Source organism: Macaca mulatta, chromosome 19 (genome assembly GCF_049350105.2).
Source record: "Macaca mulatta isolate MMU2019108-1 chromosome 19, T2T-MMU8v2.0, whole genome shotgun sequence".
Lineage (NCBI taxonomy): Eukaryota > Metazoa > Chordata > Mammalia > Primates > Cercopithecidae > Macaca > Macaca mulatta.
The window spans coordinates 5,947,991-5,975,561 of record NC_133424.1 but is presented as its reverse complement, the minus strand read 5'-3'; the positions used below and the strand labels follow the sequence as shown (position 1 = coordinate 5,975,561).

Below are 27,571 nucleotides of genomic sequence, written 5' to 3'. Positions count from 1 at the left end.
CCTCCAGCTCCATAGCCCCTTCTCCCACCCACTGCAGTCCCTCCCTCCACTCCCACCCTGAAAACCCACCCTAGAGGTCGCTTCTGACCATGGCCCTCCCCTGCTACAGCCTTCCAGGTGCACCCCCACAGCCTTGAAGCCTTACTGTGTCTGCCCCAGATGGCCCAGGACTGTCCTGGTGTCCAACCAGAGCTCTGGGGCCTCATCCTTGCAGCCCAGCCCTTTCCTACCTGCGCGGTGCCAGGCTGAGACCTCTGGGTCCCACACTACATGGAACTGGGTAGGGCTCAATACACAGACACAGCAAGGGGGGCACAGCCCACGGCAGAGAGGCATCCATCACTTGGGGCATCTGTGGGGTCCTAAAGGCACGCCTCTTCCTGACCCTGACACCTTCATCCCCTTTCGCGTGTTTCTGCACCCAGTGCTTATTTCTGGGTCTGGCTCCCGGCACAGGTGCTGAGGGTGTGGCCGTCCTTGCTCGCCTCCATGACCGTCCCCTTCTCTCCCTGCACCTGCCACTGTCTTCCGCTGCAGCCAAATTCCACGTGTACGCTTTTATGCCCCATAAACATTGTGCATCCATGAGCCACAGAGCAACTCAGGCCGCATTCCCCAACCCCCCAAACAGGGGTCTGGAACTAGCCTCAGGAACACCTAGCTTCCTTGGTATCTCTGAGCTCCCTGCCGTTGCTCTTAAATTCCTGCTGTGGTCTCCTGTGCAGGGTGTCCCCTTCTCTCCATGACACCCTAGGGGTCTTGGTTCCTTCTCCCATGATCTTGAGACTCCCCTTGACTCTCCTGGGTTAGATCTTGTTTCCTCAATCCCATGGCTTCCTTGGTTTACATCCTTGTTTAGCTGGAGCACATCCTGCAGCAGCTTCCTGAGAAAGGAGATGGAACACGAGACTCTGTGTGTCTAAAAAGATCCTTATTCTCCTCACACATTTCTTGACAATTTGGCTGGGTGAAAGATTTGGGGAGAATTATTCCTCTTCTGACTTTTAAAGGCCTTTTTCTTTTGTCTTTTAGTTTATGGCATTATGATTGTAGATCCAATGCTAATAGGGTCTCCTGTTCTTTTTTTTTTTTGTAGAGACAGGGTCTAGCTATGTTGCCCAGGCTGACCTCGAACTCTTGGCCTCAAGAGATCCTCCTGCCTTGGCCTCCCACAGTGCTGGGATCACAGGCGTGAGCTACCATGCCCAGCCCCAGTCTGGTAAGCTGTTTAGTGATCTGTTTGCTCTGGAAGCTTTCAGGGCCTTTGTTTAATCCAGGAGTTGTAAAATTTCACAGCGATGTGTTGTCGTTTGGGTAATTTCCATTCTTGGGTGGACTTTCCGGACTTTTAAACCTGGAAATGCAAAGTTTCTTTTTTTCTGAAACACCTATCAGGGGCTAGATTTCCTGGACTATGCCTCTGACTTCCTGATCCTTCATATCTTCCAGCTCTGTCGGTCCATCTGTGCTGTGGGAGGGGCTTCTTCAAGAGCCTCCCAATCCACCAGGGCGCTTCTCTCCTCTAGATGGTAACATCCGAGAGTCACTCGTTCCTGGAACGTTTCTTCTTCACAGCAATGGCTCTTCTTCCATAATGCAAAATCCCGGGCCGCTCCAGGGCCCCACGCTCACTGCATCCTCCTTCCTCGGAGCTCTTCCCTTCTTCGCTGTGCAGGCCCTGCTTTGTCATGGGAGCGTGGCCTCCAATGTGTTGGGCCCCCTGGCCGTTGATCCCTCTGTGCACGGTGACAAGCCGTGTGTGAGATGGGCCTGGTGAAGGCAGTGGCAGGGGCTGCTGAGGGCAGGAGACTGTGACTTTAGGGGAGCCCCAGTATCCGCATCTGTGGCTTTGCTCCACTGGGCCCCTTTGTTCTCTGGGAGAGGACCCCACCCCCTCTATTGTCTCTTCTGGCCTTGGGGGTGGGGGGACGTAAGGCTGGCAGCTGGGCCCCACTGCCAACCTCAGGGAGGCGCTTCCCTCCTGCCCAGAGCCACCCACTGCCTTCTGCTGGTTATCCCCGCATCCCTCCAGCCCCCCAGGAGCTGCCATGTCTGCCTGCTGTTTTTCTGCAGCCCCGTGGTGCGTTCCCCCTGCAGCCCCCCAGGAGCTGCCCACGTCTGCCCACTGTGTCTTTCTGCGGTCCCGTGGTGCAGACCAGCCGCTCCCTGCTGGCTGTCCTCCTGGTAGCTGGCCCAGGAGGTCTCCTGCCCACCCTTCCCTGCTTTTCAAAGCCTGTAGACATGCTCAGCTGCCACTGCCCCCCCTCCTGTTCTCTGCACTTCACTCTGTGGCGTTTCAGGGGCGTTTCAGGAGAGAGTGGAGATAAATAAGCACTTAGCCTGCCAGGCTTAACTGGACGCCCCTGGGCTCATTCCTATGAGCCAAATGTCGGGACGTAGTTCAGAAAACTGCACTAATATTTCCAAGGTGGAAGCAGGTGTCCTTTGCAGCTTGTATGGCAGGAGGCGGGGTGGACGGCCTCCGGCCCTGTCACCCAGTAACACGGGCCACCTGCAGCAGCCAGAGTGGGACCGTCAGCTCTCAGTGCCGCGCTGGCTCAGGGCTTCTCACAGGGCGGGGAGGACTGGGGCTGCCCCAGCCCTGGCCCCAGGCTTAGGGATGGCTGGGAGGTTGGCCCCAGACTGAGCCCTCAGAGCCGCCCCCCACCCCCTGCCCCCAAGTGGCCCAGTGCTCCCCGCCCCCAAGACTAGACGCTGTGCTGAGGAATTTCACCTTTGAGAAAATGAACAGCAGCTCTAGGAAAGAGACAGGAGACAGTGAGTGAGTCCCTGAGGCTGCATGCTCCCTGCAGGGGCTGGCAGGTCCCTGTGCTTGTGAGGTTCTGTCCCTGAGGGCTGAGGTCCCTGTTGGTGGGGGGGGCTCAGGAACGCAGCTGGGGTGCGCCAGCCCTGGCGGGAGTCGGGGCCGGAGGCATGGTGGTGTCCTGCACTGCTGCGGGGGCGACAGGCCAAGGCAGAGCTGGAGGGGACAGGGAGCACGGAGCTCGGAGGGGTAGGGGAGACGAGGCCTGGGCCCAGCCGGGCTCACAGAGCAGCAGTGGGCCAGGGAGGCTGTGGTGAGGCGGGTGCACAGATGTCCTGCAGGGAGCGCGTACATGCTGGAGCATGTGTACATGGCGCTTCTCGCGTGGAAAGAGTCTGCATGGAGGAGCGCCGCGTGGGTGCCAGAGAGCACTGTGAGGGCTCCGGCTCAGGCAAGCCGCAGGAACGCACAGCAACACAAGGCGTGGGGAGGCCGAGGACACCCGCCAGGAGCCAGGCTGCCGTTTTAGGCGACCCATCCATCAGGGGAAGAATACAAACAGCCCCCAACGCTCGCCCGACAAGATTTAGCTCCGGAAGAGCCCCGTGTAAGGTGGCGGGCGGGGAGCAAGCCATGTCCTCTGAGCTCAGGCTGCTGTGCCGAACCATCCGCACCCCACGGGGCACCTGGTAAACACATGGGGTCATCCCACAGCCACGCTGAGGGCAGGGAAGGCTGGACTGCACTGGGGCGAGGGCATGGCGCCCACCCTGATGCCGTCCCGTGGTCTAGGGCAGGGGTTCCCACCCGCGGAACTGGGCGACGTCTGGGGATATCTGTGGTTGTCACGACTTGGGGTGTGCTCCTGGCATGGAGTGGGTGGAGGCCAGGGACGCTGCTCAGCACCCTGCAGGGCCCAGGATGCTCCCCCCACCAGAGAAGGATCCAGCCTGTGTCCACAAGCCCCTTGTCTGGGAGACAGAGCCAGTCAGTCCACCGTGTCTCCCGATCCAGCCTGAGCTACAGATGCTCAGACAGGGCTGCCCTGGCCCCAAGATACGCCCTCAGGGAGGGAGCCTGGGTCAGGGGAGAAGGCAGGCCATGTGGAGAGAGCACTGCTCAGGGGAGAACCGACCACCTCCCCGGGGGCGGGAGGGGCAGCTTGGGCTCTGAAACGTGAGTCACCCATCCGCCTCTCCAGAGAAAAGCACCCCCCATGACTAAAAAAAAAAAAAAAAAAAAAAGCGCATCAGCCTTGTTTTACATACTGAAGGCTTTAAAGAAAACTACATCCTTGGGAAGCTGCCTTCATTTGTTATCCAGGCTCGCTGCTGGGGGAAGGCAGCCCCCAGGATGGCAGTGCACGGGAGAGGGCGGGAGGGGGCTCCTGGGGGGAGCAGGTCGTGACTACGAGCGAGCGAGGGCGCGGCTGGGGCAGGGAGGCCAGGCCGCGCAAGGGCTGGTTCTGGGGGTCCACTTCCTGCGTGCAAAGACAGTTCCAAGCAGCGGTGAGCGCTGTGGCTTCTGCATCTCCTCCTGGCTGGCAATTTAGACGGCCTCTAGTCCCATTCCACTCCTGGAGCATGGTGTCGGTTTACTGGCAATCCGCTCTGTTGACCAATTAGCCTGAGCCACAATCAATTAACCATTATGCAAATAGCGCATCCGGCTGGGCCTGGGAGCTGGGTGCACGAGCTCTGTGCCGGTGTGGCCGCCTGGAGTGGCCTCCCCAGGAGGCGGCTCTTCACGAGGAGCAGCAGGCGGCAGGAAATCAAAAGGACAGATCACAAGAGCAGAAGAGAGAGCTTCACCTCGGGGCTGTCAGGAGGGGCTGCAAAAACACTCAGGGCGGAGGGAACATTCTCCGAGACAGGCCGCGGGGCGGGGAAGACAGAGGAGGCCCAGGCAGATGCCCAGACCACCCAGGAGTCCCAGACTCACAAACAGATGCACATGCTAAAAAAGAAGGTGCCCAGTTAGAGGAGAAGTTACTGGACCAGGAGTGACTTTTCAGAAACCAGTTCCAAGGCCTGTTTCTTCAGAGTGTGGTGGGGGCCAAGGCTGAGCCCGCCCCCAACCTTGGTGCTCAGTGGCGGGGTCTCAAGTGGGCACCATCCATCGCCAGCTGGGATGAGATCAAGCCAGCAGTGACTGGATGGCTACAGAACGAAGGCCACTGCTCAAAGCGAAGGGGGAGGCTGCCCCCACACCAGGGCCACCACTGTAGGCCCAAAGACCAGACCTGGCAGCAGCTAGTCTGGGTACGGCCCACAAGGTATGAACAGTGTTTACAGGTTTTTTTTTTTTCCCGGAGAGACAAGGTCTTGCTCTGTCATTCAGGCTGGAGTGCAGTGGTATGATCTCAGTTCGCTGCAGCCTCCACCTCCTGGGCTCGAGTGATCTTCCCGTCTCAGCCTCCTGAGTAGCTGGGACCACAGGAGCACACCACCGCACCCGGCTAATTTTTAAATTTTGTTTAGAGATGGGGTCTCAATATGTTGCCCAAGCTGGTCTCAAACCCCTGGACTCAAGCAATCCATCTTCCTTGGCCTCCAAAGCGCAGAGATTACAGGTGTGAGTGTGCCTGGCCAATATTCACATTTTTAAGTGGCTCAAAACAGAAAAATTATAATATTTGGTAGCATGTGAAAATCATGAGATCCGGATTTCAGGGTCTGTAAACAAAGCTTCATGGACACAGCCCCGCACATTTCTTCTCTGTCTATCATCTGCAGGGGTCTTGAGATGCCATGAGGAGTCGAGACATCGAGACACAGGAGGTCTGGCCTGCAAAGCTGCCAAGTCACAAACGTTTGCTCTCCGGCCCTTCCCAGGAGCAGTCGGCTGAGCCCACTCCGTGCCGTCCCTCCCGGCTCCAGCTCGTGCTCAGGGGCTCCCTGAATGTTTCTTGGGCACCAAACAGCAGTGAGATCTGTTGACAATTGTGCTGAGAGCAGCTCAGAGCCTGGAAGCCTGGACGCTTCCCAGAGTGGGGACCAGGGAGGCCAGCACTCGTCTTCACTCTGGGCATGAAGTGGACCTCCTCCTTGGCTGGGACCTGCCTCCGTGTCCCCACGGCCTCTTGCAGTCGGAAGCCAAGAGACTGCAGACGCTCTGCCCTCTCCTCCAGGCGGACACCAGACACCTGGCTGGAGGGTCTGTGCGGCAGGGGAGACACCGATGCGCAGAAAGGGGTTCTGAGTGGGAGGAGGGCATCCAGGGTCATGCCAGGGGCCAGCCTTCTGCAATCCTCTCCACGATCTCAAATCCAAGCAGCACCTTTACACCGAAGGAGCAACCGCAGACACGGAAGGGCAGGGGCTCTGCAGCCCACCCAATGCCATGTGAGTCCTTGCACGGGACCCGCCTGCTCTCAGTGCCAGGGAGGGGCCTAAGGAGCCCAACAGCAGAAACGCCGTGAGAGGGACAGGGAACCATGTGGCCTGGTGACTCTGCTGAGGCAGTGGCATGGGGCCTGGAAGCATGCCATGCTGAGGGTCAGCCTCCTGGTGGGGACGTGACAGGGAGTATGGGGAGCCCGCGCGTGTGAACGGCACAGACACTGCCCACCGGAGCTGGGCCCACCCACCCCAGCAAGGCGAGGCCTCGAGAAAACACTGTCTCAGACTCGAGGAGAAACAGACAGAACAGGAGGAGGAGAACGAAAGAGGAGGCGGGGTGGGAATAGGAAGAAAGAGAGGAGCGGGACACAGCCTGGAGTCCCTGCCGGTGGGAAGGGGCCTGGGCCACCCGGCAGGGCCACCCTCCGTCATGCTGGGCCAGTCACGCGGCAGCCCCTTGGCAACTCACCTGCGGAGGAGCTTGGCCTTCAGCGAGGCCCGGGACGCGCTCCAGGAGCTCAGCTCGGGGCTGGTGAGTGCCGTGGGCCGCGTGTGGTCCAGCACCGTGAGGTCCTTGCCCTGCTTCCACAGCTCGTAGCGCTCGGGCTGCAGGATGCGCACGAACACGTCCATGGAGATCTTGACCATGTCCTTCCGGCACGTGCACTGTGGCAGGAGACAGGCACCTGAGCCCCTCCCTGCACCGCACCTGGACGGCTGGCTCCACACACCCCACTCCAGAGCAGGTAGGGCCCACAGCCCGGGCCTCCCACACCCCATCCCACCGCTGAGCTTTCCGCTTCTAGAACATTTTTCTTTTCAAGACAGGGTCTCACTGTCACCCAGGCTGGAGCACAGTGGTGCAATCATGGCTCACTGCAGCCTCAACCTCTCAGGCTCAAGCGATCCTCCCGCCTCAGCCTCCTACGTAGCTGGGACTACAGGAACCCACCAACACGTCTGGCTAATTCTTAGACTTTTTAGAGATGGGGTCTCGCTATGTTGTTCAGGCTAGTATTGAACTCCTGGGTTCAAGTGATCCTCCTGCCTCAGCCTTCCAAAGCCTTGGGATTACAGGTGTGCACCACCACTCCAGGTCTGTTTCTAGAACTTCTATTACAAGTCAGGAAATGGCGTCCCCCAATTGTGAGTCCCTGGTTTGCCTCCATGGAGTTGTAATGGCCACTGAGCAAACACCCAAGAGAAATGGGGGCTGGGCGCACGACTCGATGAGGGGCCTGAGGTTCAGGGCTGGGCACCACCCCATGCACAGTTGTCCAGAGACCAGCGAGGCTGAGATTCAGATGCCTCCTGTTGGTTCAGGCAAAAATCTCCCTCCTGTCAAGATGCGGTTGCTCCCAGGTAGGTAACAATGGATACGGAGTATTTTATAACAGCAATTGTTCCAAGAGGGCTGGGAAGAGGGGAAATGATGGCAGTCCCCAAAGAGCTGAGAGAAGCGACAGGAATCCCGGAATGTGACAATGGCCCCTCCTCAGGAGGCCTCACGAGGGCAATGGTGGCCCACAGGCTCCCGCACACCTCACCTGACTGCCGCCAGCTTGCAGGGCTGGAGGGACGCCAATGTTAATGGAGAACACACTGAGGGTCTGGGAGGCTCAGGGACTTAGTGGCTATGAAAGGACATGAACATGCCACGTGCTGCAGCCGGCTTGCCTGGGGTCTTGTGGGAATTGAGCAAACACCCAATAGGAATTTCCTGCAGCCCTTGTGTCTGGGAACCTCAAGCGAGTGGCAAGGATGAGCTGAGGTCCCCTCTGGCTGCCTCCCGGGCAGACCCGCCGCTCTCATGCCCTCAGCCCTTCCCAGGTCACTGTTCCTGGTGGCTCTGCTGCTGCATCACTTTGGTCACACGGGGCACTGTGAGGGATGTTCTGCAGGTGACCTGGTGACACTCAACATTTCAGGGACTTGGGGCCAGAGAAGCCAGGCCCCAGAAGGCATGAACAGGGCAACACAGGGAGACCCTGTTTCTACAAGGCATGAACCCAGATGCCCAAGTGGCAATTCCCACCCTGGCACGCAGATCCCAGGAGGTGGCCAGGAAGCTCTGGTCTGCCGCTTACCCGCTCCGATGGGGCTGGAAAAACACCAGCCTCGAGAGGAAGGGGGAAAGGGCAGGGCTGGCAAACAGTGTCACACAGGCCCAAATGCTAAGTGTTTTCAGCTTCGAGAAACTCTGCCACCATGCCTCAAAAGCTTCACAGATGATGGGCAAATGCATGCACGTGGTTGTGTGTTAATAAAACTATTGACAAACACAGGCCAGGGCCAGAGTTGACCCACGGGCTGCAGTTTGGAAGCTCCTGGTCTAGACTCTAGGGGACAAAGTATGCCTGGGAGTCTCCACAGGCATGGGGGAGGGCCATGCAGAAGCTCGGAGGGTGGGGGGCAGAGGCACGGGCCCCCCCTCTGAAGCGGGCACAGCCCTCGTCTCCTGCTGGGGAGAGGCAGCTCAGGGACCACATGCCAGACACAGACTGCCCCCACCTCTGCCAACCCTCATCTCAGCCTCAGAAGCCCGCGGAGAACTTTCTGCCTCTCCATCAAACACGCAAAGGAGAAGCCCATTTCCAAACATCACGAGACACTCTTCCGTTTCGAGTGGCTGTCTTGCTGTCACCACCCATGCTCCACGGGATGAAGGAAATGGGAAGGGAAAGACTTCATTCAACGCGACTATTCCCTTGCCCTGACAACCCTTTCCAGGTGGCCCGCCCTTTGCTTGGAGACACTGACCTATTTACGACCCCAAATCTGAAGCTGTGGGGTTGGGGACGGGAGAAACCTTCCTGTGGAATTTCCTGCAGCTCGTGCCTCCTCCCACCTTCCCCAGTCCTGAGGGAGCCATGGAACCTTCTGCTGGATCCAGGAGCAGGGGCTTGGGAACAGTTAGAGCCCAACCATGCTGAGCAGGAGGGAATATTTACGGCCAAGCAATTCCCAGCAAACTCAATTCATTTGATGAAAGATGGCGCGGGAGAGCAAGGCTGACGGTGTCATTTGGCCGTGGAGTGGCAGGAGCACAGATGGTGCCCGCGTTTCACACTCCTGGCCGCGCCGGCCGCCCCGGCATCCCCATCCACAGCAGCTTAGGGGATTTGTATTGAGCGGCTTTGCAATTGCTTTTCCTTAAGTAATTAAAAAAAGCACCTGTGTGCACCCGTGGAGGGGGACAGGCAGACACGCTCCATGGAGCACACTGCCGTGGCCTGGAGCCCGCCTGAGCCCCCTCGCCCGGCCGGGGCTGGCCAGGTTCCAGAGACGCGTCCCCTGCCCTGGGGGCTGGCGCCACTGTCAGGACAAAGCTGCTGGTGCCAGCCCGCCCACGGCTGGCCTGGAAGGAGGTGGCGGCTGGGGGCACTCCTGCGAGTCTCCACGTGGCCCTGCAGGGAGCTGGGGAGCTGGGACACCCAAGAAGCCAACAGCAGGAAGGAGGCAAGGCCGGTGGGTCGCGGGGAGGGAAGCACGGCCTTGTGGATCGAGGACACAGGGCGGTCACTTCCAAGTGCTGGGCAGTTCAGCAGGGCCACAGCGTGGGAGAGAAACCACTAGGGCCGGTGAGGAGACCCAGCTCCCCTCAGCAGCAGCCTCCTGCTGAACATGCCCAGCCCCCACTGCAAGCCACCAACTCCGGCCTCTTCTGATCGGCTGCGCGCCTGTGGGAGCCACGTGCCCACGAAAAGGGTGAGCCAGGCACGTGAGGACTTCCGTGGGCTGTTCTACTGTGGCTGGGAAGGGTTCAGAGCAGGCCGGAGGGAGCCCCACCACAGAGTCCTCAGGCAGGGCGGACCTCGTTGTCTATTTTCATTCATTAGCGAGGCCCCTGACTGTCCTCACCACAGCCCTGTCTAGCTCCCCACTCTCTGGGACACGCGTGTCTGCGAGGCTGTGCAGGAGTGACTGGAGGGGACGGGCCCTGCCCGCTACAATTTCCTGCTCCCTGACTTGGTGGTCCTCTGTCAGCACTCGCGACAGAGAAGGAAGGTGCCATCTGGGGGAATCTGGCTGTGTCATTAGTTTCTGACGGAGAAATCAGGCACAAACAGGGCAAGAGGAGGTCTGCGCGGCCCCCGAAGGCCTGAGCACGCCCCAGGGCCCTGTGTTCCATCATGTGGCGTGATACACGCAGCCACCAGAGCCGTGTGTATGGGTGAGGCCGCCCTGAGAGCTGCGGGCGAAGCTGGGCGAGTCTGGCCAAGGCAGGGTGGTGGTCCAAGACCAGGAGGTGGGGACTCAGGTGAGGAACGTGGAGCATGAAGCCAGGGTCCCACCGCCACTCTCCACTGAAGGTCTTTGTTCCCAAATACGCCGCATTCTCTGCGGGTCACGGCCCCAGGTTGCCCGGCCTTGGGATCAGCCTCTTGACAGGTTGGGCCCACCAACTGCAGGTTCTCTGCCCCCACTGCTCTCCCCAATGCTAAGGTCCTGGTCTCACTGCTCTGGTTGGGCTCGAACCCATAAGCTTCTTCTCGTTCCCGGGTGAGGCCAGCAGAGCAGTCTCAAAGCAAGACCACCCCTCTTGGTGCCCAAGACGCCAAGCAGAACCGGGTTCTTGGACAGTGCTCATGTCAGAGGGCGGCCTGACCACCCTGCCAAGTGCACCTCTGGGGACCTGGACGGTGCCGCTTGCCAGGGAATCAGCAGAGGGAGAGGTGGCCGCTGGGTCCTGCGGAATCCCCCAGAGGAGGACGGTGGGTCAGCATCACGGCCCTACTTGGCCCCCAGTAAGCGCGGAGCAGACCCCGGCAGCCTTGGGAGGATGCAGGGAGGAGGCGAGCAGCTCTGCCAAGCTGCAGACGACGGGCGGAACGTGGATCTTTGCACACTCCGGGCAAGCTCGTCCCTAACCTCCCCCTGCCCGTGATCTCGCCTGAGAAAGGAAGGAATTCAAAGACATCCTTTGCTTTTATATTGAAAGACAAGTACGCTTGCGCGCACACACACATCACAATGACTCTAACCAAACCGCTCAACCGTCGTGGACAGAATAAATAAACGGCACACAACAGGGAGGCGTGCGCTGGGAAGATGCGGTCTACAGGACCCTTTCAATGACAGAAACGCCCTCAGGATGTGTCTGTTATCTGAAGAAACACAAAATGCACAGTCATGAATACAGCAAGAGCCCAATTATGGGCAGAGGTCTCTAAAGAGAATGCCCACAGTGCATGGCCAACTTGGGCTGATGAGGCAGAGGGCACAGGACCCAGAGCGGGGCCGAGCAGGAGGCCAGGGCTCTCCATGCCTGGAGCGGGGCTGCTTCCCGGCAGGGGCAGTCAGAGGCCCAGAAGCCGGTGGTGGGGCGTGCGCGGCCGCCATGCTCAGTACAAACTGGGACTGCCGCCCATGTCCACACAGACACACCTGCATCAAAACACTCACTGTGGTTCTTTCAATTGTGGGAGTAAACACTTCTGTCCTACTTATTTCTCTAAATCTCTTTATTGAGAAGGCATATCACCTAAGGTGGGCCCACGGGCCACATCTGGCCTACCACTTGTTATTTGTGAAGTTTTATTCACACAGCCATGCCCGTTCGTATCATCCACAGCTGTGTTCATGCTACAAGGGCAGGGCGGAACACTCACAATGGGGAATAGCACGGCCTGCGAAGCCGCAAACAGTCACTATCAGGTCCTTCACAGTGAGTGGGCTAGCTCAAATGGTGGCTCACACCTGTCATCCCAGCACTTTGGGAGGCTGAGGCAGGAGGATCGCTTGAGGCCAGGAGTTCAAAACCAGCCTGGGCAACATAGCGAGACACTGTCTCTACAAAAATTTATTTTTAAAATTAGGTGAGTGTGGTGGTGCACACCTATTGTCCTAGCTACTTGGGAGGCCGAGGTGGGAGGATCATCTGAGCCCACGGGGTTGAGGCTGCAGTGACCTGTGATCATGCCACAGCTCTCCAGCCTGGGCGACAGACTGAGACCCTGTCTCAAAAGAAAAAGCTTGCTGAAGCCTGACTTAAGTCATAAAGTTACTTTTCTAGTGTAACTCGCAGTGTAACAGCCTCGGGGTGAACATCACGTCCCACAGACCAGCTTCAGCACACTCTGGGAGCGATCACAGGTGTGTCTGTGTGGACATGGGCGGTAGTCCCAGTTTGTACTGAGCATGGCGGCTGTGCACGCCCCACCACCGGCTTCTGGGCCTCTGACTGCCCCTGCCGGGAAGCAGCCCGGCTCCAGGCATGGAGAGCCCTGGCCTCCTGCTCTGCCCCGCTCTGGGTCCTGTGCTCTCTGCATCATCAGCCTAAGTTGGCCATGCACTGTGGGCGTGCTGCCCCTGGAACCCAGGTGCAGCTCAGGGAGCTAGGCCCACCGCACCTCAGCCTCATGGGGGCCTGGATCCTGCTGCCCGGATGGTGCCCAGGGGGTGCGACTTTCCCGGCCTCACCACCTGACCCAGCTCCAAACTCCCAGAGCCCACGGACTTCGCACATTCCAGCTGGGATGGCCCCAGTTGTCTTAATGAGCCCAGACACTCATACACAGGAGAAAACAGCAATTCAGGTCCCTGAAATGACAACTTCGGGACCCAGAGTCAGGCTCTGGTTCTCCCAGGGTGTGAGGGTGTCCATTATCTCCGTGACATCAGTTCCAATACGCTCCACCTAAAAATAGTCCTATTTTGGAAGCTCCCAAGGGACACACATGAGGTCCGAATCCTGGAAGTGGCATTCCCAGACAAAACCCCCTTCCAAGCCAGAGCATCCCTGTGCCTGCTCCTTGCTGGGCTGAGAACTGTCTGGCTCAGAATTGAAAGCACGTTTTAAGGACCTTTAATTTCACAAGATTTTAGTTGCTAGGAAAGAAAAAAAAATGGTACCGATCTTAGATTAGGTTCTGCAATTGTGGCCATAAAAACCCAGAGCAAAACGGTTTCTAACTTTTAGTTCAAAAAGAGTCACGTCTCCCAGGTCCGAACTATAATAGGCTCTGAATTAATAAGTCTGAATTAATGTAGTCTTACTAGGCAACACCGGCCCCTGCCCTGAAGCAGCTCATAGTGTAACTGGGAGACAAAACAAACACATACGAGAAGCCAGGGGAGCCGGGAGCAGAACGGGGCCACGTGCCCAGGAGCTGCACCGGCATGCCTGCTCGTCCTGTTGTTGCCGGGGTGGGAGTGCACCAGCCGGAGCGAGCGCCTCTGCTTCTCGGGGTCCTGCCACTGGGACTCATTGGCCAGGGATTCGGCCAGCCTCCCTGCCACCCGCCCAGCAGCCACAGGACACTTTTCTCCAGAGAAAAAGGGGAGGGCCAGGCTGCAGGCATCCTGCCCCTCATCCACCCCATGATGTGCAGGTGGCCAAGCCTCAGGAGCTTGGAAGCCACTCAGAAGGTGGTTGGCCTACCCTGGCTCTACAGAAGGTGGCCGTGCACCCCCGTGCCCCATGTCACCTCCTTTAGGACCAGGGCAGGATGGGGAAGGGAATCGGGAAGGGAACAGGGTGTGGAGCGAGCCTCACAGAGCAGAAGCCAGGCCCCCTGGGCTCGGGGCCGTTCGCTCCATCCTTCTCCAACACGGACCCTCCTGACGTGGCTAACATGAGTCTCCACTGACAGATGCTGTCACAGACCCTTAAGAAAAACCTGGGGTGGAGAGAGGGTCTAGCAGGAGGCTCGACCAGCTGCAGCTGCTGCTTGCAAATGACAGGCCCGGGATTGATGGCTGTCGAGTTCAGGGGACCTGGACTAATCTCAGCACGGCTGCTGGCTGGCTGGCCCCTGTCACCTGGTGCCCAAACACCAAGCCAAAGAGCTAGAAGCAGTGGGCCGTCATCTGCCCCTGAAGGCTGACGCATCCGACAGCCCGATATTCCCGACGCAGGCCTCAGAGGACCGCTGCAACATTCCCAGGAAAATCCAAAAGCGGGCGGGGCTGCTGGTTTGCCTCTGGTTATGCAGAGCAGGGCCCGATGCAGAAATAAATGGATTTCTTTTTTCCAACGCATGAAAAAAATAGAAATCAGAATGTCGATGGGCTCGGAGCTGGCAGTCACAGAGCCCAGGGCCTGCGTCAGGACGTTGTGCCAACCGAAATTGGCTCGTGTGGTGCCTGCTGCAGAGCGCAGGGCCAGAGAGTCCAGGAGTGGCCAGGCCTGCCCGGTGCCTGCAGGAAGCGAACACTGGCCCTGGCTCTGCACACTCACCGGCCCCACTGGCAGCAGTGCCTTCCAAAAGGGGGTGCCACCAACTGCCCCACACATCCTGCCCTGTCCTGCAGGCTGTCACAGGACTGGCCTGTGCGGAAGGGGTGGGTGAGTGGTGGGCAGGGCCGTTGCCAGGAGAGGCGGCTTTGGCTCTATCTTGCACTCCCCAGGGCTTTAAAGTGAAATAAATTTAACCTTTTCATGGGAATAAATATTAATGCCCAATAAAACCTGGAGATCTTATTACTTAGCATCGCCATAGCACCGGATGTGCAGAGCTCTTCACTGCTCAGACTGCTCCCAGGTAGGCCGGGGAAGGGAGTGGGGAGAGAGACGCTGACGTCAGGGGCCACATCCACAGGCCACAGTGGACCAGGGCTCTCCTGTGGGCATGGCAGGTGCCGCACCCACCACCCGTCACCCGCCGCCCCCTGCCCATCGTTGGTGAAGGGAGAGCCTGAGGGGAGCCGGGGCCTCAATTCCCTGCTGGGGTACAAGATCCCTCAGACCAGCAAGAGACCGGGAGGGGCCCCAGAGGCCAACCCAGCCCTGGCCCCATTCCTCTCCTGCTCCCCTGGCCTGTGGGGGCTCAGCCCCTCTCCCAGACTTCCCAGGGGTGCCCAGCTCCACCCTCCCCCAGGCTCCGGCCTTCATCGTTGGCGACTTCCACACTGACCTGCTGATCCTTCAAGTGACACCGAGAAGGCCCCACTGCCTCCACTCCCTCCACTCCCTGCCAGGCAATACCACGCCCCTCCTGGTCAGCCAGAGGCAACTGCAGGAAGGAGGCCATGCTCATGGCACCTGGCTGTAAGTGACGCCCTGGTTGGTTGCCAAGCCCACGCCACCCATCTCTCTCCTGAAGCTATGGGAAAGTGGCTTTAGGGAGGACACACCTGCCAGGACAGGGAAGACGGAAAAGGAGACGACGGCGGGCTGGTGGTGGGACGTGGCGAGCAGGCTGACGACCACCAGGGGCCGATCCCAGCAGAGTGGGATGTGGCGAGTAGGCTGACAGCCACCAGGGGCCGATCCCAGCAGAGACACGGACGGTGGTGGCGGGAGCACACCTCACACCTCACAGCCCAGGATTCCCTGGAAACGAGGGTGGGATCGCTCAACACGGAGGTTGGGCGAGGACTGCTGGAGTACCCAACCCCTCCTGGCGCCCTGGTGGCCACCTCTCCCTCCTCGCCGGACTCCATAGGCTCATTTACTGGAGAGGCCAGAGAAGGTGGGTGTCTGGGCTGGGGACGCTGGGCACAGTGGAGGATGTGGGTGCCACCCTTAGGGGCCCAGGCAGGAGGCTGGAGGGCTACTCCCTGCGCAATCTGGCTGGCCCAAGGGGAGAGACCCAAAGGGCCTGATGTAGGCCCCCCTATAACAGCGCACCCAGGTATCCCAGGGTAAAGCACCGAGTGAGGCCCTCCCCTCCCTTCCCCTGCATCCACAGCCCACCCGGATCTCCCGGGGTAAAGCACCGAGTGAGGCCCTCCCCTCCCTTCCCCTGCATCCACAGCCCACCCGGATCTCCCGGGGTAAAGCACCGAGTGAGGCCCTCCCCTCCCTTCCCCTGCATCCACAGCCCACCCGGATCTCCCGGGGTAAAGCACCGAGTGAGGCCCTCCCCTCCCTTCCCCTGCATCCACAGCCCACCCGGATCTCCCGGGGTAAAGCACCGAGTGAGGCCCTCCCCTCCCTTCCCCTGCATCCACAGCCCACCCGGATCTCCCGGGGTAAAGCACCGAGTGAGGCCCTCCCCGCCCTTCCCCTGCATCCACAGCCCACCCGGATCTCCCGGGGTAAAGCAACGAGTGAGGCCCTCCCCGCCCTTCCCCTGCATCCACAGCCCACCCGGATCTCCCGGGGTAAAGCATCGAGTGAGGCCCTCCCCGCCCTTCCCCTGCATCCACAGCCCACCCGGATCTCCCGGGGTAAAACACCGAGTGAGGCCCTCCCCTCTATCTCCTTGCATCCCGAGCCATCATCAGCCTCCATTGCCCACTTGGGTTTTTGGGTTTTTTTTTCTGAGACAGAATCTCACTCTATTACCCAGGCTGGAGCTGGAGTGCGGTGGCGTGATCACAGAGGTGCACTGTAGACTCCAAGTCCTAGGCTCAAGCAATCCTCCTGCCTCAGCCTCCCAAAGCGCTGCATTACAGGCGTGAGCCACTGCACCCAGCACCTTACTTGTAATCATTACACTCGATCATTACCCCCAAGCATCAGAGAGATGGGCCTGCACTATGATCCCCAGAGATTAAAATAAACAATAAAAATAAAAAAAAAACTGGTAAGAAACAGAGAACAGAGAAGATATTTTCTTTTTTCTTTTTTGAGATGGAGTCTCGCTCTTGTCACCCAGGTTGGAGTGCAATGGCACAACCTCGGTTCACTGCAACCTCTGCCTCCTGGGTTCAAGTGATTCTCCCACCTCAGCCTCCCGAGTAGCTGGGATTACAGGTACCCACTGCCATGCCCAGCTAATTTTTTGTATTTTGAGTAGCAACGAGGTTTTACCACGTTGGCCAGGCTGGTCTCGAACTCCTGACCTCAGGTGATCTGCCTGCTTTGGCCTCCCAAAGTGCTGGAATCACAGGTGTGAGCCATCATGTCCAGTCAGAGAAGACATTTTCAAAAAGAATATAAACCTATCACCAATCAATATCCTCAGAAAAAAAAGATACTACATCATGACAGAAGAGGGCTTCACTCTAGCCTAAGACCCGGTCTCATTCCAGAGTGAGATCCTGTCTTGAAAACAAGAACAAGAACAACAACAACAACAAGACAAAGTAGAAAATGGAGGTGGGGAAGATAAAGAAAGTGGAACACTAGTTCTGAAAGCCCAACAGCGAGTGACAGAAGTTTGAAATAGAAACAAGAAAATAGAAACAGGAGAGCAAATAATCAATGAAACCATTCAAGAAAGTTTACCAGAATCATGGGAAAGGTTGGAGAAGATGGATGGAAAGGCCCAAGGAGGGGGAAGTGACAAAAATCAGACATATACCAGGTACCGAGTGAGGGGACTTCAGGACACTTGGGACACAAAGAGGGTTCAATAAGCTTCCAGAAGGGAGAAAAACAGGTTCCACACCAAGGATGAGGAATCAGAGGAGCATCTTTGTGCCAGCAGCACTGAATGAGAACCACGGATGGGTGTGGCCTTCGAAGGGACTTCAATGCCCAGCCAAACTATCCACCACAAAGACAGTAGCTTTTCCTGCACAAGTTCTTCTACCTTGTTGCCTAACCATCCTGTGGAGTTTTTGGTTTCATTTTCAATATCTGCCCTTTCCTTATTTCCCATGGTTCTGGAGGCTGGAAAGTCCAAGATCAAAGCACCGGCAGATTTGGTGTCTGGTGAGGGTCACTTCCTGGTTCCTAGATGGTGCCTTCTGGCTGTGTCCTCCTCTGGTGGAAGGGGTGAGGGAGCTCTCTGGGGGCTCTTCTACAAGGGCTCTGATCTCCTCCATGAGGGTGCCACCCTCAGGCCCTGTTTTCAAATGAGAAAACTCTCAAAACTTTACTGCCTGTGTTCCGTTCTCAAGATGCCCCTGGAAGGTATGTCCCTCAGAAATGAGGTCACAGCAGGTGTGGAGGCCACAGCACCTCCATCTTGGATACTAACCTGCCACGTTGGCTTCTGATTAACCCCCATTCTGGGAAGGCCTCTGAGGTTTCCAGTTCATCTACCGCTCCTTGTATAAGAGCAGGTACTTACTGTAAGTACCTGCTTTGGTCAAATCTTGCCCTTTGGTCAAATGGCCCTGAGGCTTCCATATTTCAATTGTCTTGCACATCCCTGAACCACCCTTCCCTATGGTATATAAGCCCTGGGTCTGGGGATGATGGTGCAGGGATCCACCGTCTTGTCTCACTGCTGCCACCCAAGACACAGACATGGCTTCTCTTTGTAAATCCTTATTAAATGTTTCTCTCGGAGAAACTGAATGCCAGCCTCTTTCTTTAGCCTCTCAGCATCCTTGGACTTTGGGGTAGATTTGCACAGACCTGCTCATCATGTTTAAAGAGAAAGGAAACAAATGGGCCTTCTGGCACACCACAATCCTCTCCACTGCCCACTGCTACCCAGTGTGTGCCCAGTACTACTAGAACTGGAGGTTGTTCTATGTGACCCAGGTTCCCCTCAAAGTATCTCTGCCAAATGGAAAGAAAGCAGCAACTAAAGGCTCAGAAATCCACCCTGCACATTCCTCAGAGGCAGGGATGAGGGAAATGGCATGTGAGGAAGTGACTGTGATGAACCTTTTGTCTTAGTCCGTTCTTGGAACAAAATACCATAAGCTGGGGGCTTATAAGCAAATTGCTTATTTCTTATGGTTCTGGAGGCTGGGAAGTCCAAGATCAGGACACTGGCAGGTCTGGGATCTGGTGAGGGTCACTTCCTGGTTCTTGGCATCTTCTCACTGAGTCCTCTCATGGTGGGGGGGCGAGGGAGCTCTCTAGGAGCTCTTTCATAAGGCCACCGATCCCATCAATGAGGGCATCACCCTCATGCCCTCGTCGCCTCCCAGAGGCCCCATCTATTAATACCATCACCCTAGGGAGGGGTATGAGGACTCGACAGATGACTCTGAGGGGACACAGACCTTCAGTTCATGGTCCCTTTCTAGGGAACTAGGTGGACTAACCTCGTGCTGCCGGGGGTTTTAAATGAGATAACACAAGCGAACCTCGTAGGCTGGGCAAGTCAGGGCCACCATGGGAGCACTTCCTATTATAAAGCAAGACCTGCCAGTCACCTACAAGGGAACAGGCAGGGCAGTTGTTCTCGGGTCTGAATTCCCAAGCCTGTCACTCTAATCTAATGCCTGAGATTATGCCTTCTGAGCCGTAACGATCCCATGAAAAATGCCTGAAATCCAATGAAACTGGCGTGCTGTTGCAAATTGTAATAAAAAATAAAATAAAAAACATACGGAATGCCAGACCTTCCTTTAACATCATATTGCAAAAGAAATCCACTCCCCAGAGGCCGAGTCGCCCTGCTGTTAATGGGCCTTCCCCGGACCATGTACTGACGTGGAGGCTGCCACTGCTCACGCGGGAAGCTCCTTGGCCACCAGCCCCGGCCCAGCTGGGGGCTGTGTCTGCCTCTGCCTCTGCGTCCTGCCTTGCTCTGCAGGGCTCATGGGCTGCACTCGGACAAGTGCTCTGAAGCCCCTCCTGGCGGGGCTTGGGCAAACACGCAGAAACCTTCCACAGAGCTTGACAGCTCCCGACTGACATTTGAGCCCCCCATGTCTGAGATCCAAAGAAGCTGGAGTCCCCAGGTCCACGAGGCTCTGCTGAGCTCAGAGGAGGAGAAGGGTTCACATCTCATTGGTGGCGGAGGGGGATCACCCTCTCTGGGCACCTCCCACAGGAGAACTCTGAGCCAAAACGGAGACAGAACTCACAGACTTTCTGGAACAGGCAACGCTGCACCCAACACCCAGCTCCAGAAGAACAAAAGGGAAGGTGGCCAATGCGCTCTCTGCCCCAGGGCCCCACCCTCCCGACACACAGGGCGCGGTCCTCTGCTTTTCGTGTCAATGACATCCTACAGTCCCTGCTCTGCGCCTTGCCTTTTCCATGGGGCACATCTGGGAAATGCTCTCCATCAGGACCGAAGGGGCAGCTCCACCAAGGCCTGCACAGGCCAGGCGCAGCGGCTCATGCCTGTCATCCCAGTGCTTTAGGAGGCCAAGGCAGGAGGACCCCTTGAGCTCAGGAGTTCAAGGCCAGCCTGGACAACATAGTGAGACCCCATCTCTACAAAAACTACAAAAAATTAGCTGAGCATGATGGTGCAATGCCTGTAGTCTCAGCTACCTGGGAGGCTGAGTTAGGAGGACTGCTTGATCTCAGGAGGTCAAGGCTGCAGTGAACTATGACTGCACCACTGCACTCCAACCTGGAGTTTTTAGAGACTCTGCCTCAAAAAAACAAAACAAAAAACAAAACCATGAAGCCTGGATGGCCGGCTGATGCGCCATTTGGGGCTCTACAGCCTTTTACTACATATTTAAGAATCCTGTGTACGGCGAGATCGACGTCTTGGTGGCTTTGGTTACCACTCACCTCCTTCTCTTGGCGACTCTTCTTCCCGAACAGGTGCCATCCCCATCACCCCATGGCCATGGGGCACGTGCCTCCTCCTTTTCTCCCCGCCCTGCTGACTCCACACCACACGTGCCGCCAGCCCATGCTCTTTAAAGTATAGATGCTGATGGAAGCCGCCCTGTGTGGCCTTACAAGCCCTTCCCTAGCATGGGATGTTTAAAATCATTCCCAGGGTCCCCTCAGCCTTCTCTGAGCTGTTAAGGCAAGCCCAGAAAAGGAGGAATCCTTCCCCCACCAGGCAGGCGCCGCAGCAATACGCACCGCCAACACCACCAGGGAGGCGCCGCGATCCACACCGCCAACACCACAGGGAGGTGCCGTGGCAGCAGGCGCCACCAAAGTCACCAGCGACTCAAGTGCAGAAATGCCACATCGCACGGAAGCGAGAAACTGGGGTCTGGGCAGGGGCACTGAGGTCAGCAGGAACCCCGGGGGTTCCCCAAACCCATGGAGACCTGGGACCGTGCTCCCCATCCAAGGTGAGATCACTCCATGCCACGAGAAGTCCGGATGGGGGAGGGCTGTGAAGATCTCCCATGCCATGGCCAGGCGCAATGGATCATGCCTGTAATCCCAGCACTTTGGGAGGCCAAGGCAGGTGGATCACTTGAGGTCAGGAGTTGAGGACCAGTCTGGCCAACATGGAGAAACCCCGCCTCTACTAAAAATACAAAAATTAGCCGGGTGTGGTGTCGCACCTGTAGTCCCAGCTACTCAGGAGGCTGAGGCAGGAGACTCACTTGAGCCCAGGAGGCAGAGGGTGCAGTGAGCCGAGATCACACCACTGCACTCCAGCCTGAGTGACAGCACGAGACTCCACCTCAAAAAATAAAAAATAAAAAATAGATTCCCCACACTGTACACCGGCCCTGTGTGCACCTCAGTCTGTGGCCTGCATCTCCATAACATGAGGACCTCCTCCTCAAACAAGCTCCCTGTGAACCTGACTTTTCAGCAGCCTGCCCCTTGGTGGCGCACACTCCGCCTGCCAGCAGCTGGGGTCTGTCTACAGCACCCGCTCTATAGAAGGGGTCTGATTCCCAGGGAAACGCACACACAAACCACATGCTCGCACACAAGCGCCACACACACTCAAGTCTGCGGCTGCTGGGGGAGGGTCCCCAGGTTGAAGAGTCTGACCTGGCTGCTCCGGGCCCCTCCCTCCTAGCAGGCCCTGCCCTGCCCTGGCCAGCCCCTTGTGATCTGATCCAAGTTGAGGGGTCCACCCTGGCTGCTCCCGGCCCCCTCCCTCCTAGCAGGCCCTGCCCTGCCCTGGCCAGCCCCTTGCGATTGGACCCACGCTGAGGGGGCGTCCAGCACCAGGCTCATGGACCCCTAGCTCTCAGTGTGCAGCAGCCTGGCTGGCAGCGTCACGGCAGGACCCTGGCAATCTGCAGATGCAGTGGGCTACCACTGCTGCCTTGGAGCCCAGGGGCTCATCCGCCACCTTCCCCTGATTTAAACAGCACTGAGCTTTCACAAGAGGTCATCTCCTTTTAAAAGCCTTAACAGATACTAGAGTCTGCTCATGTAAAACAGTAGAGTGGCAGAAGACGCAGCCACCAGCCTACAGAGAAAATGATTATATGTGGTCCAATGACATCATCAACCCAAACAGCATCTGACCACGGGGCTCATGAACGCTCTCGTCAGCTGTGGCGCCAACTCCCAGCCCCCTGATCCAGGAACCAGGGCGGAACATTCAGGACGATGCCAGTTGCCAGCGGGTGGTTCCACAGCCGACGGCAACAGACATTGCATGGCTGGTGCTTGCCCTGCTGTGGACGGGAACAGGGATGGGAGGGGACCTTAGAAGCAGCCAGCCTGGTGTGGGGAGGGTGCAGCATCTCACAGCTGCCGACGAGACATCTATGGCTACCACGTCCCATCCCTCACACTGCCTCTGCCCCACCCTTGGCGCCGACCCCGAGCTGAACACCCCTCCATAGACACCTCAGCACCGACCCCGAGCTGGAGACCCCTCCACGGGATGCCTCAGCGCCGACCCCGAGCTGGAGACCCCTCCACATACGCCTCAGCGCCGACCCCGAGCTGAACACCCCTCCATAGACACCTCAGCACCAACCCCGAGCTGGAGACCCCTCCACGGGATGCCTCAGCGCCGACCCTGAGCTGGAGACCCCTCCACATACGCCTCAGCGCCGACCCCGAGCTGGAGACCCCTCCACATACGCCTCAGCGCCAACCCCGAGCTGGAGACCCCTCCACATACGCCTCAGCGCCAACCCCGAGCTGGAGACCCCTCCACGGGACACATCGGCAGCACTGCGACAGGACTGTCTGGGGACGGCGATGACCTGCACCTGCACTGCCCAGGACACGGCCGCCAGCCCACCTGGCTATTAGCAAGGGCTTCACCCACAGCTGGCCCGACTGAAGGTGGAGGGTGCATCCTATTTCATTTTGATTAACGGATATGGTGCCATGTGTGGCCCGTGGCTCCTACACTGGACGGCAGGCTCTGATGCATCTGAACACCACAGCCAGTCCTGGCTCCTCCACGTCCCTCTGTGCACTCCCGGCACTAGCACGCACCAGCACACACCCACACGCCCAAGTCCTCATCCCTCACCTGCGCCCCCACCTCCATCCTATCACCAGGTCCTGCAGGCACCACCCCTAAAACACAGGCCCATGCTGTTCCCTTCTTCCTGTCATGCTGTCCCCTTCTTCCCATGCCCACAGACCCCATGCCCGCCTAGACGGCAGCCATCCATGCCGGGCTCCCTGCCCCATCTCTCCCATAATCCCTTCTCCAGCCAGTGGCCCCCTCCCTTGCTGAAATGCCCAGTGCCTCCCCCAGCACACAGTGATGAAACCTAACTTCGAAGGCCCCTGTTGCAGCCCATGACCTCTGACGTTTGGCCTCTGCCAGGACCCCCGCTCAGGGACCTCGCGATTTCCGTTCCTCTCCTGCAGTGCTGTTCCCCGCGCTCCTCAGCAGCCTGCACCCAGGGCCTCACAGAGGAGTGTTCAGAAGCAGCGTGGTAGCAGCTGTCGTCGGTGCGTGATTCACACGTGGGATCAGGGCCTGCCCGGGGCCAGCGCCTGGTGTCCTTAGAAGCAGACAAGAGGACACAAAGGCAGGGAGGAGGGGCCACGTGGCCACCGGGCAGAGGAGAGGGCAATACCCCTGCAAGCCAAGCAGCCCTGAGATCTCGGCCAGCCCCGAAGCCAGGAGAGGCGGGGGGGGGTCTCCCTGGCGCCCTGAGGGGGCTCGGCCCACCACACACCCATCTCAGCCTCTGCCTCCAGAACTGCGAGAGGATACACGTCGGGTGCTTTCAGCTGCCTGGGCTGTGGACTGGGCTACCCAGGTGGCAGACACACCAGGCCGCAGCTGCAGCATCCCTGCGCCCTCTCTAGGAGCAGAAATTCCTCTTCCCACCCTTATTTGTGTCCTGTCTCCTCCCTGGACCTCGATGGCCTCACCCGCTGCCTCCCCAGCAGCTGAACAGAGACCTGCGCGGTGACCACTGCCCAGCGGATGCCGGCCGGGGCGAGTGGCGATCACACTCCTCTCTCAGCCATCTCAACCATCTGTCTGGGGTGGGCATGGGCGGCAGGTGCCTTGGCACACAAGGCGTTAAACACCGAGGAAGGGGCAGAGGCGCCCGCACCCGCACTGATGGCTCACACAAGGCGTGGGAAGGATGAGCAGGCCCCCTGTTTCTGATGTAATTATCAGCGCTGCAGCGGGGCCGATAACAAACCAGTTCATTAGGAAACCCACTGGAAGCAGTCGGCAGCCGCGTCAACAAAACAATTAGGCGCCCGCTCCCAGGGCTCCCTGGGCCTCGGCCGCGGGGCCATTCCCGGCAGCACAGCGAGTGGCTCCCTGCCCCTCCGGGCCTGCCAGGCCATGCAAGGTCACAGGCCTTCCATGGCCTTCCACAGCCTTCCATGCTGCCCGCACATCCACCAGGTGCCAGGGGAGGCTCTGATGTCCCCTCTGGCCCTCCCTAAATGAAAGTAGCCTCGCATGTGTCTATCAGTGTTGGGAGCCCCTGCAGGGACATGACAAGCAGGCAGCTGCACGCCTGACTCCGGGCCACCAGGACCGGCCTTTCTCCTCCACATGCTGCCCTGAAGGGGCCTCAACGGCCACGGCACTCCTGCTTCTGTGCCTGGCGCCACCCAAGTGCTGTTCCATGTCACTTCCAACAGGCCGAGGAGGGAAACTGAGGCACCACGCTAGGAGGGGAGGGTCTGCACCCAGGCAGATGGCTCCAGGTCTGAACCGTGGGCCCTATGAAGGGTCACACCTTGGGTGGGGAGGGGACACGCGATTAGGGGTGCAGGGGCCCGCCCCCCACAATCCCTTGCCAGCGCTTGCTCCTGGAGGTTCTCTGTCACTCTCCGGGTTACAACTCATCCACAAAGGCCGAAGATCGGCCATGAGCTGGGATGCCCTGATATGGGAGAGGGGAGAGGTCCACCACTTCTGACTCAGGGCCAGGCCCCGCCAGCCCCCTCGTCCGGCTCTCCTGCTTCTCTGACGGCTGCCCCCTGGGATCCCTCGCCAGTGCCCCTCGAGGGGGTCCCGCCTCTGCCTGACCCCATGAGCAGACCTGCTCCTCAGATGCCAGGCAGCATCCAGCTGCAGCCGCCGAACCAGCTCTGTCCATGAAGGATGGTAGAGAAGACTGGGTGCTGCCGAGCTGGCAAAGGCCCTGGAGCCACACCATGAGCCTCGGTCTAGAAAAGCCCCCAACCCTCCTCTGGGGAGATGTGCCCCCCTCCCCGACCAGAGCTCCTGGGCAGCAGAACTGGGAGTATTAGAGGGTGTGATCCCGAAAGCTGAGAGCAGCAGGAGAAAGGAGGGAGGGGCCCAGCAGGGAGCCTGGAGACCCAGGTGTCTTTGATGGGTGGCCCTGCCCCCATGGGAGTGGATGTGTCTGCAGACATTGTGGTTGAAACAGCTGGGTTGGGGTGTGCCTGGCATGGGGTGGGTGGAGGCCAGGGGTGCTGCTCAGCACCCTGCAGTGCCCAGGATGGCCCCAGCCCAGAGAAGGATCTGGCCCCAATGTCCGCAGTGCCGGGGGAGAGACTAAACGAGGCCTTCTTTCCAGACCACTCCTCTCCTAGCTCACCCTCCAGACGTGCAGCATAAACACTAGGCCAAGAGCCAGCACAGGGCCCACTCACTCTGACCCGGCCCGGGACCCGCTCTGCATGGTCTTAGCTGTAGATTCTCCCAATGCTTCTGCATGACTGTGACACCCCCTAAGTCCACACATGGGAAGGGGCCCCAAAAGCCCTGACCAGGGTCAGAGAGGCAGGGAAGATCTGGGAGAAGGAGCAAGGGAGACATATTTTACATCCAGCCCTGCAACACCACAAATCAGAGGCTGACTGAGGCAGGAAGCCAAAGGCAGGGCACAGGCCAGCCATGGGCTCCAGTGGGCTCCGGCAGGTCAGAGGAGGGGCTGGAGTTTCCCGGGCCTCTGTGGGCCCTCCTCCCTCCCACACTTCCCCAGCCCCCGCCTTCCTTCTGCTGCCTCCCCCTGGGCTCGGGTTAATCACCCGGAGCAGGCGGCCTCATTACCAAACAGAAGGAACACACAGTTCTCACAGGCAGCAGAAACAATTTGGTTTGAATTTTACAGTAATTACGTTCAGTACACCCCAGGGCTGGGGTTTCAGGAGAGGCCTGCTTCCTGCGGAGCCCCCACCCCGGCCGGATGCGGGAGGTGGGGGGAGATGGGTGGCGGTGCTTCTGGGGAATCCAAGTCGTCGTCCCCTTCCCAAGCTCAGTAGAAGTTCTCCCTGCCAGACACCTCCCGAGAGCCCGAGATGTCACCGGGGAGGCTGGTGCGCAGCAGGCCTCACCCACAGACAGCTGGCATGGAACCAGTTAAGAGCACGGGGCTTCCCGGCCTTCGAGCCGGGCTTCCCATCTCTTGTGCTCTGTTTAATCCTCAATCAACTCTCCAGGTGACAGGGGAATTTCGGGACGCCACTGAATCCCAGGCTCTGGAGGACAGACCCTTCTCTACCAGCACCAGGCGCCACCCACCGTGGGGTCAGCCTGGCCGCGTGCTGAGCTAATCTAACACGGCGTGCAGGCTTGTAGGACTAACTTGAGTTCGGCGTGAGAAAGGCTGCTGCGTGCACATTTTATTTCTTCCAGTGAGACGGGAACATCCTTGTGATCTGCCCTGTCAGTAATCCCACTACAAAGCCTGCCTGCTGGAGCACATGCCGGGGATTCTGCTCTGAGACACGGAGCCGCCGCCTCAGGAGGCCCCTCCACCCACCTCCACCGGGCTGTGCACAGGACACATGCCCAGGACACGAAGCCACTGGCCCAGGAGACACCTGGTGGGCAGGGAGGGTGTGGGCTCCCAGATGCCCCATCGGCTTATGCCTCCAAGTGGGGCAAGGGAAGAGAGAGAGGGAGAGAGAGGGAGAGAGAGGGAGAGAGAGGAAGAGAGAGGGAGAGAGAGAGAGAGAGAGAGGGGGAGAGAGGGAGAGAGAGGGAGAGAGAGGAAGAGAGAGGGGGAGAGAGGGGGGGGGCAGAGAGGGGGCAGAGAGGGAGAGAGAGGGAGAGAGAGAGAGAGGGGGAGAGAGAGAGAGGGAGAGAGAGGGAGAGAGAGGGAGAGGGAGAGAGAGGGAGAGAGGGAGAGAGAGAAAGAGAGAGAGAGAGAGAAGACGTTACCATTGAGATGGCTCTAGTGAGAAAAGAGACCTCTCAAAACGAACCCAGTGCTGCACCGTAAGCCTCAGCCTGGCGAGGTCGGGGCATGGAGCAAGGCGTGCGGCTAGGGGGGCAAGCCTGCTGCCCTCTGCACTCTCACCTCTCCTTGGCAGACCTGGGGGCTGGGATCCCTCCCCAGCACACAGCAGGCGCTCAGCAACGCCGGGCTGGGCTTCCAGGACCTGCCACTCTGCCCTCTCCCCGGCACTGCCTCACCCGCTCAGCAGGGAGGAAGGGGAACAGGCTTTGGGGGTCTTCACCGTTTTTGGTTTTTTTGTCTTGTTTTCCCTTTTTGTGGAGAGTGGGGTCTCACGATGTTGCCCAGGCTGGCCCTGAACCTCTGGAGTCATGCAGTCCTCCTACCTCGGCCTCCCTAGATGCTGGGATTACAGGCGTGAGTCACTGTGTTTGGCTTTTTGTTTGGTTTTTAA

General features: G+C 58.7%; 1 protein-coding gene and 1 long non-coding RNA gene across 37 annotated transcripts in view; one reads left to right on the top strand and one right to left on the bottom strand.

Moving 5' to 3' along the window:
- KDM4B (lysine demethylase 4B) overlaps positions 1-27,571 on the bottom strand; it is a 183,979-nt gene that overhangs the window by 36,566 nt on the left and 119,842 nt on the right. For 35 of the 36 annotated variants that reach the window (XR_013408559.1, XR_013408561.1, XR_013408548.1 and 32 more), the window contains 1 exon segment: positions 6,575-6,771. Coding sequence is in view for 22 of the 36 variants with exons in the window: in XM_077975995.1 (XP_077832121.1) it covers positions 6,575-6,771 (197 nt within the window). In the remaining 14 variants the exon portion in view is untranslated. 36 annotated transcript variants of the gene reach the window in all.
- On the top strand, positions 1,097-9,286 carry LOC144337027 (uncharacterized). The gene is made up of 3 exons (XR_013409620.1): positions 1,097-1,219; positions 5,500-6,851; positions 6,930-9,286. It is a non-coding gene; the product is annotated as an uncharacterized LOC144337027 (long non-coding RNA).